The sequence below is a fragment of the Micropterus dolomieu genome, linkage group LG05, assembly GCF_021292245.1.
Source record: "Micropterus dolomieu isolate WLL.071019.BEF.003 ecotype Adirondacks linkage group LG05, ASM2129224v1, whole genome shotgun sequence".
NCBI classification, from domain to species: Eukaryota; Metazoa; Chordata; class Actinopteri; order Centrarchiformes; family Centrarchidae; genus Micropterus; species Micropterus dolomieu.
The window spans coordinates 3,198,966-3,212,952 of NC_060154.1; the positions used below are offsets into that span (position 1 = coordinate 3,198,966).

The following is a 13,987-nucleotide window of genomic DNA, read 5'->3' on the forward strand; positions in this document are numbered from 1 at the left end:
CCCCCCCCCCCCCCCCCCCCCCCCCCCCAAGTTGTTCCAAGTTGTTCCTCAAACTTCAACAATGACAAGCCTATAATGCCAGGAGGACTTACTGCTGCTTGGCTGCCATGTGTCTCTTTATTGGAGGTTGTCAGGATGGGACTCAGACAGTGACATGATTTAAGAGAGGAGGAGGAATTGCTTTTAACAATATATGACCAACAGACTGTGAAAACATTGGAAATGAAGCACTTAGTGGCTGCCTTTTTCCAAGTTGCCATTATACAGAAACATATTTTGATGAGTTGGTTATTGCAAGTCATGCAAAAACACAAACTCCTTCGCTAATACAATATGAAATCAAAACAAACACAAATGTCCTCACACCTCAATCATTTTGTTTCCTTATCTTCTGTGCATCAGTAAGTTACGCAGAATAATTACAGTATCATGTGTTGGACACCGAGCAACTGCACTCAAGCAGGTTGGCCTGCTCAAGGACACCTCATTACTGTTAATGAGAGAGGGGCTCTTTCATTTACCCCATAGAAAATGGAGTTTGTTGGGTTGCACCTGTCCTGGTTAAGAAGCCAATAAAGTTTCAAACAGAGCACCCACTGGCAAGGAATAGAGAAAACAAAATCTTTACACCTGTCTGTCTCAAGTGTTAGGTCAGTCCAAACGTTAGTCAAAAACCTTAATGCTTATTGGGGAATTAATTGGGAGCTTCCTGTTTCAGACAGACATACTGTGAGAATTTCCAGTGCTTGGCATTTGTGTCTAAACCCAGCTGGACCCAATAATCACAGGGTCAGGCCAGACATTTCAGAGGTATGTCATGGCTTTAAAGGTGAAAGCTTCAAAACAGACCTATTATCTGTCTTACCTTCTTCTTGGACTTGAAGACATTGCAGCGGAAAACATTACTCTGTCCATCTCTGGCTATGTAGCTGAAAATCTTCAGATCCTGGGAGTCATGAGACACATAGAATATCCTGAAAGATAGAATAAAATAGGTCAGAAATGGAAAGAAAATATGGATATGATGCAAAACAGAATCAGAGCCTGGCAGCATTTCTAAATGTATCTTAAGACGCAAAATAGGCACCCAGCCTGTTTCTCTGGGGTTTCAATGTGACAAAAATAAACACTATATTAAGTTTGTTTTAATCCGAAGGCAAGAGACCAAATTTTAGCTCTCAAGTTCAAAATAAAGGGGTAAAGAAAGTTGGGGTCGAGTTCAGGTGCTCACAGATTTCTCCATTTTTTTTGTGACTTTGAGACAGGAAGTTCGGTGACACATATTGAGGCAGGTAAACTTTAATTCAAAGTAAAAAAATATATATTATTACCGTGACAACAATGACACATTCCAGAGTGAGGAGGAGACGGAGGAGGTAATACTATTACAACAACAAAAATCATGGCTGGAAAATGATGCAGGGAAAACCAAGTTTGAGACCAAAATAGAGTTCTTGTGGTAGGGAGAGATTGTGTGCAACCGACAGTGAAGAGATGTACAATAACCTGCAGAGCAGGTAAATAGGAAGAAATAAGTTTGAGAGCAAAAGAGATAGTACACAATAACCTGCAGGTGGGAGAACATTGTATGATTTAAGCTCTACACTGGATCTAATTTATGATGACAAATGAACACTGCTGGAGAGATAAAGCATTGCGGAAGATAACATGGTTACAAGACTGAAACCAAGAAGCTGGAAATTGTTATTCGCAGAGTCAAGACAGGATGTTTGAACATTTTGCAGATGCGTTCAACATAAAGAAATCAGAATCGGGTTTATTGCCAGGTACATTTTCACATTCGAGGAATTTGGCTTGGTGTGAATTGGTACTTACAGTACACATAAAACATAAATAGTAATATAAATATATAAAAAGTAAGGAGATCAAAAAAATTTACAAGTATACAAAAAATATAAAAAATACAATAATACTATAATACAATTTCAATCTGGGTGGCATTATGTTCCTGAAAAACATATATATCAATGCCAGTTTGTTTTCATTGTGGTTTAAAAATGTGTGTCATCTTGGACAGTATGATCATTAAGATCTTTAAGACATTCATGGTCGTGTAAATAGCCTCATGTATCTTTTCTGTTTTATTACCAGGCAGCACTGTCATCACATCTACTGACCCCCAGCATCATTCCAAATGATAATGTTCTGCTTTACTAATCCAAATTTTCCACTTGTCCCACTGCCAAAATTTAACATTCATGATGATGATCACACTACTTAACACATTATCCTTGTATCCCTGTATAATCTAGTTATAATTAGAAAAACTAGACATGAAAAACAAACTTATTCATTCATGATTACAAAATTTACCAGTATACTGGAAGTCTTCATTAGACCGTGATGAGCAACTGCACCAGTATGAAGACTGTACCACCATTTTGGTGTCTCAAATTATTGTGGTTCTTCTGCAATGATTTGTTGTTTCGGTAACCCTCACTTTGGTTGACATAATAGGCCTGGAAAGATTATTAAACTTTGTCAAAAGACCATTGGTGCCAACTTGATCTTGTGCATGTTAGAGCCACGCAGAGTATCTACGACAAAGTGCTATATTAATGTAATCCTTTATTATTAAATGTCTTTTTTGCTATTTTTATAAGCTTGCTAAAGAATTTCAAGACTTGAAAGCTTTTACAGACATCATGAATGACTGCACTCAATATCACTACTTTGCAGAGAACTATTCTGATTAAAATCTTTAACAAAATGGATAAACTAATACAGTTTCTGGTCAAGGGTACTGTAAAACATACGCACAGAATCTTGAAAAAGCAAAAAGGTGGCTCTTTGATGCAAAATTTTTCATCATAGCAAATAAATTAAATGAGCAAACCCATAGAGCAAAGTAGCCTAATCTATGCTTACATGTTTTGGGTGTGCCCTGAAAACCTTTAATCGAGCACGTTACCTCATCACCATTAAGGATGTACGTCCTTTTGAGTTTTCAATATTGTTCAAAATAAAGTGCTGCAATGTATGGCTGGATTTTGAAACTTAATGAGTGAATAAAACTCTGTTAACTTGAAATATCAACTGGTTGAAAGAAGTACCAGAAACCTCATGCAGAACAGCTTCTTAATTGGCCAATTAGTGCCATAATTAAAGGGCCCGGTTGTATATTTGGGGTAATTTATCACAGTGACACAATGGACATCCAGGCAAGAGCAGAAATTAGGAGACGATTATGCAAATTACCCTGTTGTCTATGTTCAAATGTGTGACTGGGTGTGTTACTGTGCACATTAGTTTTGTACATACTGCATATTTGTGTGAATGTGTATGTGTTATGCACTAGAAATCAGGGGTCTCATCTATACACTCAGTGACATTTCTGTGGTATTTGCATTGGCCTTTTCTCTGGGCGCCAGACTAGCTAAGGTCTTGTGGTATGGATGGTGTCTTTGTCAACCCTGCTTAGCAGACTGTCAAAATACCAGATGCAGCTATCTACAGTGACTCATGCAAGCAGACACACACGCACAACTGGAGAGTTTCAGTCCGATTTCATATCCAGTGTGCTACTGCAAAAATCTAAGAAGAGTTTTACTTTATATAGCTTGTTAAAAGAAAAAGTACAATTTATTACAACTTGGATTTTATTTTTAGACGTCTGGCCATTTTTTAAAATCAATTATGATAGTGTAGGGGTGGGGGGAAAAATCGATATAGCATAGTATCGTGATATTTGCCATGGCAATACTGTATCGATACACGAACGCCAGGTATCGATGTTTTAGTATATAAATTGCAGATGGGAGTTTTAACTTTTTGGTACTAGAATGATAAAATCTATTGCAGGACCATATAGAGGACTGAAAAAGTAGTATGAACAAACAGAGAAATGTATCTTTTTAGATAAACAGATTCAGTTGACAAAGTTTGACTTTAGGGATCTAAGTGGAAGTTGGAAAAAGGTAATAAATTGCAATATATCTCAATATATTTAAAATCGCAATAAAATCGAATCGTAACATAAATATCGTGATAAAATCGTATCGTGGGGCCTCTGGTGATTCCCACCCTTACTAAAGTGTGCAAGCCAACAGCAGTGTTCATTCATTCAAGAGCAGCAGTGTGCTTTTTTCGCGTCACCTCCGCTGCTACAACTCCATCCAAGGAGAAATACTGAACAGTTTACATAAATTAGCTAGCACTTTATTTGGAGGTAAAACACAGAGAGAATGCACCTGTAATGTCACTAATAATCCCTCAATGCACAGGAAAACTGTGGCTGTGCATAACTACGGCAAGACTACAATGACAGTTGAAACTTCAACCAGGAGATCAGCCTGTAAACTGTGAGAGATTTTTGTAGCGCAATTTTGGTAATATTTGTCTTCCAAATTAGTTTGACTAACCTGTTGCTTTGTTTTCAGCCTGTCCGATTGTCCGACTGCTTGTGTTTCTTGCCCCACTGAACCTCTTTTTATCTCTGATGCTGTGCTCCTACACCTGATGGGCCCAATGACCGGAAAATTAAACTCAAGTTGTAATAAACTTTAGTTTTCCTTTAGGGGGTGTTATAACATGTATTTGATCCATTCAGTGTTATTAACATTTTGGTTAGGTCAGCAAACCTTACCATATTTTGTCAACATGTTCAGCTTCACAATAAAGACTCTAACAGTGCCCATTGGGGATGGGCAACGTTTTTTCAAATAATCAAATAGTTTATTCAACTATCGTATTGTCTTAAAAAATATACTTTCCTTTGTTTTAACAGATGCCTGATAGTAACACTTCACTACCAGGCAGGCTTCTGTTTGGCTACAGCACTGTGAGATGGGCTAGCTGCCAGGTTGCAGCCTGACAGTTTTGTTCGAAGAATGGTCGAAAAGGTCCATGTGACCATCAAATAGTATTTTTGCTTGAAATGCCCATCCATAATAAAAAGCTTACTGTGAAGCACATGCTGCCATGAGTTAGAATCAACCGTAGCTTTACGCATCTCCATTTGATTACCACAGCAAACATTGCAGCAAAAAGGCAACATTATGCACAAGGGATTACCGTGGAACGAAAAATTCAGACGACGTGGGTAGCTGCGGCTTAATGAGGGTAGCAGAAACATCTCTGTATGTGTCTATGCCAACAAACACACTGGACTAACAGGGTCTCTATAATCAAGCCATGCTAAATACTAGAAGAAAACTGACCACTCCCATCAGGCTGCACTTTGCAGAAACATTTAAGTTGTCTCCCCTTTCAACTCTTTCTTTGCCCTCCCGTCACCCCACGATCCCCAGTCACAGTGATAAAAATCAATGTCCCAACAGATTTCTTTTTTCCGAATTCTAAAGCAGGGGAAAAGGTCTCATGTTCTGCCAAATGTTGCCTAAAGAGAACTGAATCTTTGCTGCCAGACAAGTGAAGCTCTGCCAAGAGTGAGTAAAAGTGAGCTTAGCTGACAAATCCCCAAACAGCACAGAGATGACAGCTCAGATACATCTCTATAAAGTGACAGTGACAAGAACCGCAGCCAAACATCCAGGTGAAGACTCGTCAGTTAGATCAGATCTCGGAGTAATAGACGCAGGGTCGACATTACGCCATCAAAGATGATTTATGGGTAAATAAATCAGCGGGAGAACTTCTTATGTTGTATTTCAAGGGGGTGGCTTCTCATGTTTAAAGTTAAAAAGAATCAAGACCATAGCACTGCAACTTAGCAGTGGGTCTATTACAGGGGAACAAGAAAAAAAACTGTTTATAGCAGCAGAAGATATTTCATTTTTCAATCCTTCAAAGCCAGTTAATTAAAATGAGCAATACAAGTACGTTGATTAAAATGCAGATATTGTAGCTAAAACACAGTTAAAAAAGGTCACTAACAGGCGGACCGCGGTCCGGATCCAGACCCAGCGGCCGTATTGTCCAGACCCGGACGTACAGCCGATCTATTATTGAGAATTACTACTTCTTGACGGAGCTTTTCTATTTCAAAATGCGCAGCTTTTCTAGCATTTACTGTCCTCGTTCAGCGGCACAGGAAACTCACAGACCAATCCCATGTGCTCTAATCGTCTCATATGATGCTGCTCAGCCCTGAGCATTGCGAGTCGAGTCCACAAGTGAGATACCCAGAGGAAGAGAGGAGACGAAAGACAAAAGAGACTTCACATGACTTTTAACCGAGAATGTACAGATTCTCAGATGTACATTCTTCCCACGGGCAGGTCAAAACCGGAATATCTCATTTATCTCCAATCCTAGCTAGAGCTAAACAAGAGAAAGTAGGGAAGTTGTAGCTATAAATGAGGGAATGAAAGAGAAGAGGAGGCATTACAGCTGTTCATGTGTTGAGTGTTAATTATAAAATAGTTTGAGACTGAACTTCAGTCACTAAAAGCTACGGTTTTTATTATAGTTTTTCTGAAATTGAGTAACAAATAAAATTTATTTTAAGATGCAAATTTACAAAAACGTTTTTTTTAATTCAGCCTTTAGATTACTTAAATTTAGAATTTATTATTAGAGTAGTTATTATTTATTATCCCTTCAGTTTTATGTGAAAACTGACAGTAAATATTGTTGAAATAGTATCTGATTTGACAGTCAGTTGTTGACTAAAAACACATGTTGATACAACTAGGCTATACGTTATGGTAGGCTACTGAATGATAACGCAAGTTGATGTTCCGGACCTTTGCTTCGTGAAATTTTCTCTAACTTTAATTTTAATTGAAAACCCCTGGTATATACCAATATACTGATATTTACACAGTCAGTAACGCCGGTGACAAATATTAATCAATTTTAATTTGAGATCATCCTGATAATCAGAGACATTTGGAGGGCAAATCTAAAAATGAGATAAGAGTTCAATTAAAATCTGCACTTGCGTCTCTTGGAAACTTCAACAGTGAATGATTTATATCGGTGCCTCAGAATCAAAATGCGTCTCTCTTGACTCCTCGTTTTGCAGCAACATTTAGCATCATACAGGGAGAAAGCCATTGAGGAAAAGGTGCAGAGGAAGCAGTTCATTCAATAGACCTGAATGCAATGACTGATACCTGTGAAGGAACTGGTGCCATCCTGTTACTTAATCATGTTATCACATCATGGAGACCTCAAAGGCAAAAATGAACACAGTGAGATCTTCTGTGGGTTTTGATAACTTGGTTCATAGTTACCATAAGGGACACTGAGGTTATGTCCTCTGAATTTTGGGGCATTTTAGGGACCTGCTAGGGGCAGCTCACATTCTATTCCAGTATTTCTAAGACTTTCTAAGATTTTACATTGACTATAATTAGGCCACACAAAATAAAAAAGGGGCTCATCAGAAATGTCTTCCTGGCTGTGTGGAGAATGTTTTGAAATTAAAAATAAATGCTTTGGATATTAATGTTGGGAAATATATTTATATAGTTTCTATACTAGAATATGAATAACTAAAATATAAATACCTAATGATAAAATATAAAGATTTAAAATAATACTACTTTGTTAAAGACTTGTCTGTCTGGGGTTTTTAGAGGTAGGGGCACTTGAACTCATGACCTCTCTATTTTTTGGCTGCGGCCTTGTTGGCAGGTATGCAAAGAGAAATGTCAATACAAAAATAATTTCATGCGCTTTCTCAAGTTTAAAATGTTCTTGTTGTATTTTTTAATTTATAATTTGTAATCATTTGATTAACAGATAAGCTTAGTGTTCAAAATTTAACCTCATCTCACACTGACTGTTATTGTCATCTGTGATACTAGAGTTTTTTTATTCCTTGATAAAATATCTTGGATCAAAACATACTCTATAGTAACCAAATTTTATTCAAATTTAAAACGTAGATGTGACTTCATTTGTATTCGTCATTTTATCTCACAAGGCCAATTTTACGGTCAAGGTTGATCACATGGTTGTTAATCACCTCCTCCCTGACTCAACTATGATATGTCAAACATTCAACTGTAGGAGGCCACAGTGTTGAAATAGTATTTACGTGATTTTTTAAAGATAATTTCAATTAGATTCCTTTTAAGAAAAAAATCTAATTGAAATCCTTGAAAAGAAGCCATCAGAACAATTCTGTCATAAAGAGCAGAAAATGGTGCATAGATTAAAGTTATACTTAGTGAGAGGAGATCATTTGGAAAAAAATTTCATGCATGAGGCGGAGCCAGAGACTGAGAGTGTGAGTAAAATAGAGAGATGGACACTTAAAGGAAATGAGAGGATGGAGAGAGGCAGAAAGTGAGTGTGTGAAAGATTACAAGTTAATAGCTGGATGGAGAAAGGGAGAGAGAAAAGGGCGAGAGGGAGATCGTGCATGAATAAGGACTGAAAAGAAAGGGAGACAGCAAAGCAAAGCAGATGATTCATGACTCATCCAGTGAGATAAAGTTCAGCGGTGCATTAAGAGTTTAACAAAAACGCTCCCGCTCTTTCACATTTAACCAGGGCCAGCCTTGTCTTCATCGGCAAAGTTTAACCAGAAAAACTGCCAGCTTCTGTTTAAAGGCCGCTCAGGTTACATAATAAACATAGAAGATACCTAGCTATTCGCCCAGGCAGCCAACAAAAAGCTTTTTTATCCGAAAATACCACCTTCAAAATCATGTTGATGGTACACTGAATTGTAATAGGTTAGAATGGCATCTCTGTCATAACCACTCTGGTACGGTAAAATTGAAACCGTGAGCAGGAAATCTATTGGGAGAATGGCGTAATGTTTTATGCCACAAACACGACTCTTCAGCAAGCAAGCTATGAAGGAGCAAAAAGTATATAATGTACAATGTAAGTTCATTGAAGAAGCTAGCTCGGGTATTCTCAGCGTGGATTTCATGGCAGAGGCTGCGAAGAGACAGAAGAGGACTTTGGAGTGTACTGAAAGTGTACACATGTGCGCCGTGAGTACTTCTTACACGATGCATCGATGAAAAAAATCTGTAGAAGCTTCGAGTACTAAAATCATCATTAGCTGCAACCCTAATTTGAACATTACAATGTCTGGTGTTGTTGCACTTGCTTGATGTTGGCCGGTGTTACCAAAGTTATCACTTTGGTAGTTTTTCTCATAAGTAATCGTAACAAATGCATGTGTACAGCTGTCCTCATTTACAACAACAGCGGTGAATTACACTCAATAGGGACACCAAAACGCACAAAAAACTAAATCTTAAATAAAATTGACAGTTTTGACAGGTGGCGCTGCGTTAACAAAACTCTCAGAGAACACACACACTCATACTCAGCTAACCTTGTTAATAACCCCCTTTTGTTAACACGCTGAGTCTATCATGCAAGAGGCTGTGATGTGATGTTTGAGTAATGAAGTGGGCTTGTTTTAGAAGGCCTCTGTAATTTTTCCTTTGATAAACTGCAGCCTGTGAAACACAGCTGTTATAAATCAAAGGCCACAGGGTAATATGCCACACACACACACACACACACACACACACACTATTGACAACCACACAGTTAGAGGGAATCAAACCAATAATGCACCTGTGCCAAATCAAGCTGTGTGTGTGTGTGTCTGTGCAAGAGCATCATGTTAAGGAATAAAAGCCAAAGACATCTGCATTGATACTGCCTCCAATAATTTATCATCCTTTCAGACAAAATCTATACAAGCTTCAGTATCAGCTTCAGTATCACGAAACATGAAACACGGGATACAGCAGTGTGTTTCCCTGACAACATTTACTCGGTGGATCCATGAAAATATCCTGTTGGCTGGAGTAGGGTGCAGACTGTGTGCTTTTAATCTTACACCACATTTACACCTGGTATTACGATGTGACGTGTATCTAGATACGTTATCCGGATAATAAACCATCTGATCTTGCCTTTGTGTTTACACCTGGTATTTTCAATGCGTTCTTGTTATCCTCATTGACGCCGGATCTCTATCTTCCAGAGCAAAACCTGAGCATGAGTGATTTAAAATGGCAGCAAATCCGCCCCAGACTACCTTAAAAAAAAAAGTAGTAGCTGAGTAGCTGAGTAAGGGGAAACTTTATAAACTTTGTGAAGCAGTGTCTATAATAAAATTCTAAATTATGTTTCTTCCTCTTGTAATATAATACATTAAGTTATTCTTTTCCTTGTATAAAAAAATACCATGTCTGTATGTCCCAGGGTGTTGCAGTACCGGCGTCTGAGCTACTCTGTGACTAAACAGTATAAGCTGAAAAGAAACTCCAATAGTTAATTAGACTGACCTCATAAGGCTAATTAGTGGCATTTAAAAGAATGGCTAGGTTTGAGTGTCAGGTTTAGTTTCAATCAACTGCACAATGTGGCATTTCCCGTCCATTAGGCTGAGAAGTGTTACAGGGCCAGAGCGTGCCATCTCTGCAAGTTCAGTTTATATTCTGCAAGTCTTGGGACGTGATTGACACATAAACACAAATTTATTTTTTGTTTTTTTAGACAGTGCATGAAGCACTTTACAACTTAACTCATTGTCTTGACATGTACATAGCAGACTGTGTGAGTTTTTTTAATGGACATTGTGATGAGCACTGTGAGGACTGTATAGTTAGATGCCGCATTTGCCTTTCTCTTTCATGTCAGAACAAGCTATGCACGTAATCAGGCTGTCTTTTGTAAATTCTCCTGTATGGGTGATTTCTCTGCAATTACAAATCACCTAATTTTGTTGAGCTGATTATAAATATCATATGGGCACGACAGCTGATTGGACTATCTTAGACCTAGTCTGTTCCAGTCTGGGTCACTCGGGAAAGAAATAAGACTTCAGTGTGTGGTGTTTCTAATGTTTGCCTTCTGATCCAGTCACTGCCCTTGTTCTCATTAAGTCCATTTTAAACATGTTTAATATTTCTGACTGAAATAGGGACCACTGAAATCACATGAGCAATACTTAATGGCTACTATAATGGCGAGCAAACTGCAATGTATGAAAGAGTAGCTGCTATTTTATAATCCACTCCATCAGGTTTTAGTACAGAGCCACAGCTCAACGGTGGTTCTCGTGACTCTCCTATAGCTTCATCTGTAGAGTTAACAGTCTGTGTTGCACTCATCTCTCCAGTCACCATCTCATCCAAATGTAGCTTCCCCCCTACCTCCGGGTTTTCTGCCCTTTTCTGTATGGATTGAAAATTGGAAAGGCAAAAACTTTCTAATGGATGTTGGTTTCTGTTTTAGCACAGCAACACATAAGAATTTGTGTGATTACAGGATTTCGGAGATTACCTTATGACGTGACTTAGTATCTACCAATCAGCCAGTTGTCACTGTATTTATTCAGCTGTTCGGCATGCGCTTATCTCTGTCAGCAAAGACCAAAAAACAGTATGCATGGTGGTAAAAATCAATCGTTGCGTGCGATTTGCTCAGATGTTGTAGGTTTCAACTGGTCATCTGGTCCCCAGCTTATACGTCAAAAAGCAAGTAAAGCATCTAAAACTAGTACAATTATTGAAAGCAAAATTTGACTTTTGCCCAAAAGCCAGAATTCAGTCTATCACGGACTCCCTCTCCTGGCTGTCTTTCAGTGTTTTTTTTTTTACAGTTTGAAGGGTTGTTGCATTTTTGTCAGCAAAAGCCAAGCAGACTTGTCAGTAAGATGTGTTACTGATTATTGAGCTTTTCTTTGCTTTTGACAGTTATGTTAGAAAACATCTTCAATGCTCATCAGTTCACTGTGTCTTGGCAGATGATTTGACTTTGAAATCAGCTGTAGACTTAAAGAAGACTATCAATTTAAACAGAAGGACAGAAAAGAGGTTGTACAAAGCTTTTTGACCATGTCACACTAAAACCACTCAACAGTTCAGTGTTCTGCTTTACAATAGCAAGCGCTGTTCTCTTTCCTGCATATTTTATTACACAGACAGGTTTCTGCAATAGCCCAGACCTAAAATATTTTCCAAAACAACATGGATTTGGCAACTGCGAGGTAAACCAGACTTAATCACACAGCATACTGATCACGCATTATGTTGATTAAAAGTGACTATATAAAAGGCAGGCTGAAAAGGTACAGGTTCATTATCAGAAAAGCTGTTGTGTCAGCTCAACTCCTCTGTGCCCACATAAAGAAAACTCCTGAAACTTTACAGCACAGACTTGGCATTTCTGAAAGTATCACAACATAACAGATTTAATCATTTAGCAGACAGGCAATTCCCTACTGCACTTGTTTAAGACAAAGTACGAAGTGAGCAGCTCTGTCTCATTTTTATTCCTTTATTAATATTTATTTAAAAAGGTCAGCGCCCCAGTTTGTGCATATATATGAACATATTTTGGGGTATTTTTTATGAGAAATGAGGTCCATAAATCAATATCTCATGCCATAAACTCGCTGCAATATACTGAGCCCAGCTGAAACAAACAGACTAATACTCCCACTTTCTCTCACGTAAACCCAAACCTCAAAACAAATCAAGACCGGTTAAATATTTATATGGTATTTTGATATTCTGCCTAAGGTGTGTGGACCTCTGGGAAAGCTTACTTTTGGTCATATGTACACTTTGATGTAGGGATGCACCGCAATTGAAAATTCTTGGCCGAAGCTGAAACCGAATATAATGAAAGAATTTGTCGAATACCGAACAAGTACATTCACATTTTTATCATTATTTTTTTACCATTGCATAAATTAAATAGTCAAAATGTGCTTTTTACTTACTGTTTCCCAGGATTTGGAGAGACTATGGTGGGTGGGTCCAAGACCCAAGAGGGTCCGATAAAGTAAATTACATGCATCTATATCCTATCTTACGATCCCACAGAGGTTAAATAGCTGAGTTTCCCTACCAGTCTGAAGAAGTCTCTTGGATTAGGGACAAAACATCTTCTAGTATCTTCAACCAAGTCCAGTTGCCCTTGACCTCAACCTTAGTTGGGGTCAACTATGCCCTGGATGACTAAGAACCTTCACAGACATGACAGGATAAAGTCGCTAAAGGCTTGTGCAGACTACATGATTTTCAGCGTCGGCCGATGTCAGAAAAGAGTGACAGAAACACTCAAAGCGATTCAGACTGTTTGTTGCCTTTTCTAAGAAGTCAGCCACAGATGGTGTGGATGTGCTAGGAGACAATTCGGCAGAACAGTGTCTGCAAACGGCGATTTTTGCATCTCTCTCTTTCCACACTGACGACATATCAACCTAATTGTTCGGTAAAATTTAATCGGTCTTTTGACTTATTAGGCCGAACACCGAAAGTGCTTTTTTTGGTTATTTTCGGACGATTAATTTTGGTGTCCGACCATTTGATGCATCCCTACTTTGATGCGTATGAGTATGTATGTATATGTGCAACAGAGTCTGGACTTTGAAGCTGCAGAATGCCGAGAAGAAAATGTTGCAGACAAATGTGACAATAAAACAACTAGTCTAAATGACGTTTGGAGGTGCACCAAGACCAATTTCCGACCCAATAACAGTTATCTTTTCCCCATATTTAAAATATGTATACCACACAGAGTGGAACTCGTTGCGCTCATCTAGTAATAATAAGTAACACTGCTGTGGCACTAGAAGCTGAATCTGCAGCCTGTCTGTATTTAACGTGGATTGGTCACATCTGGCCGATACCTGTTTCGACGATACTGATCTTTCTCAGCGGTTTGGGTCGGTGCATTCCTAATAACGTTAAAAATGAGAGCACAAAAACGAGTGACAAGACCAATATCTAAAACAAAAACTCTTACTTCAGTTACTTCCTCCACTGATTCGCCATAAAGTTGACAACAGCTAACACACACAAAATTTAAGTTACTCAGGTGCTTTAAAACATAACAAATGCATGAATTTTGAAAAGGGTGATACATTTCTAAAACTGCATCAGTTTTATTTCCCCACAGGCACATATGGTGTCTCTTGGGGTTTTGTGTCTACCATGTACTTGTTTTCCTTATTTCATTTTATTCCATTTTCACTCCTGTCCTGGCCTAAGCCATTTGTTGTCTTGTTGCAAAGACTACATATTCACTTCTATTCAGGAGAACATCAAGAAAGAAAAGCACTTTG

General features: G+C 38.3%; 1 protein-coding gene across 1 annotated transcript in view; it reads right to left on the reverse strand.

The window, feature by feature from the left end:
* Positions 1-13,987, reverse strand: part of LOC123971083 (carboxyl-terminal PDZ ligand of neuronal nitric oxide synthase protein-like) — a 223,364-nt gene that overhangs the window by 101,993 nt on the left and 107,384 nt on the right. The window contains exon 5 of the mRNA XM_046049669.1: positions 866-974. Within this exon, the coding sequence (XP_045905625.1) occupies positions 866-974 (109 nt within the window). The remainder of the gene's footprint in view (positions 1-865; positions 975-13,987) is intronic.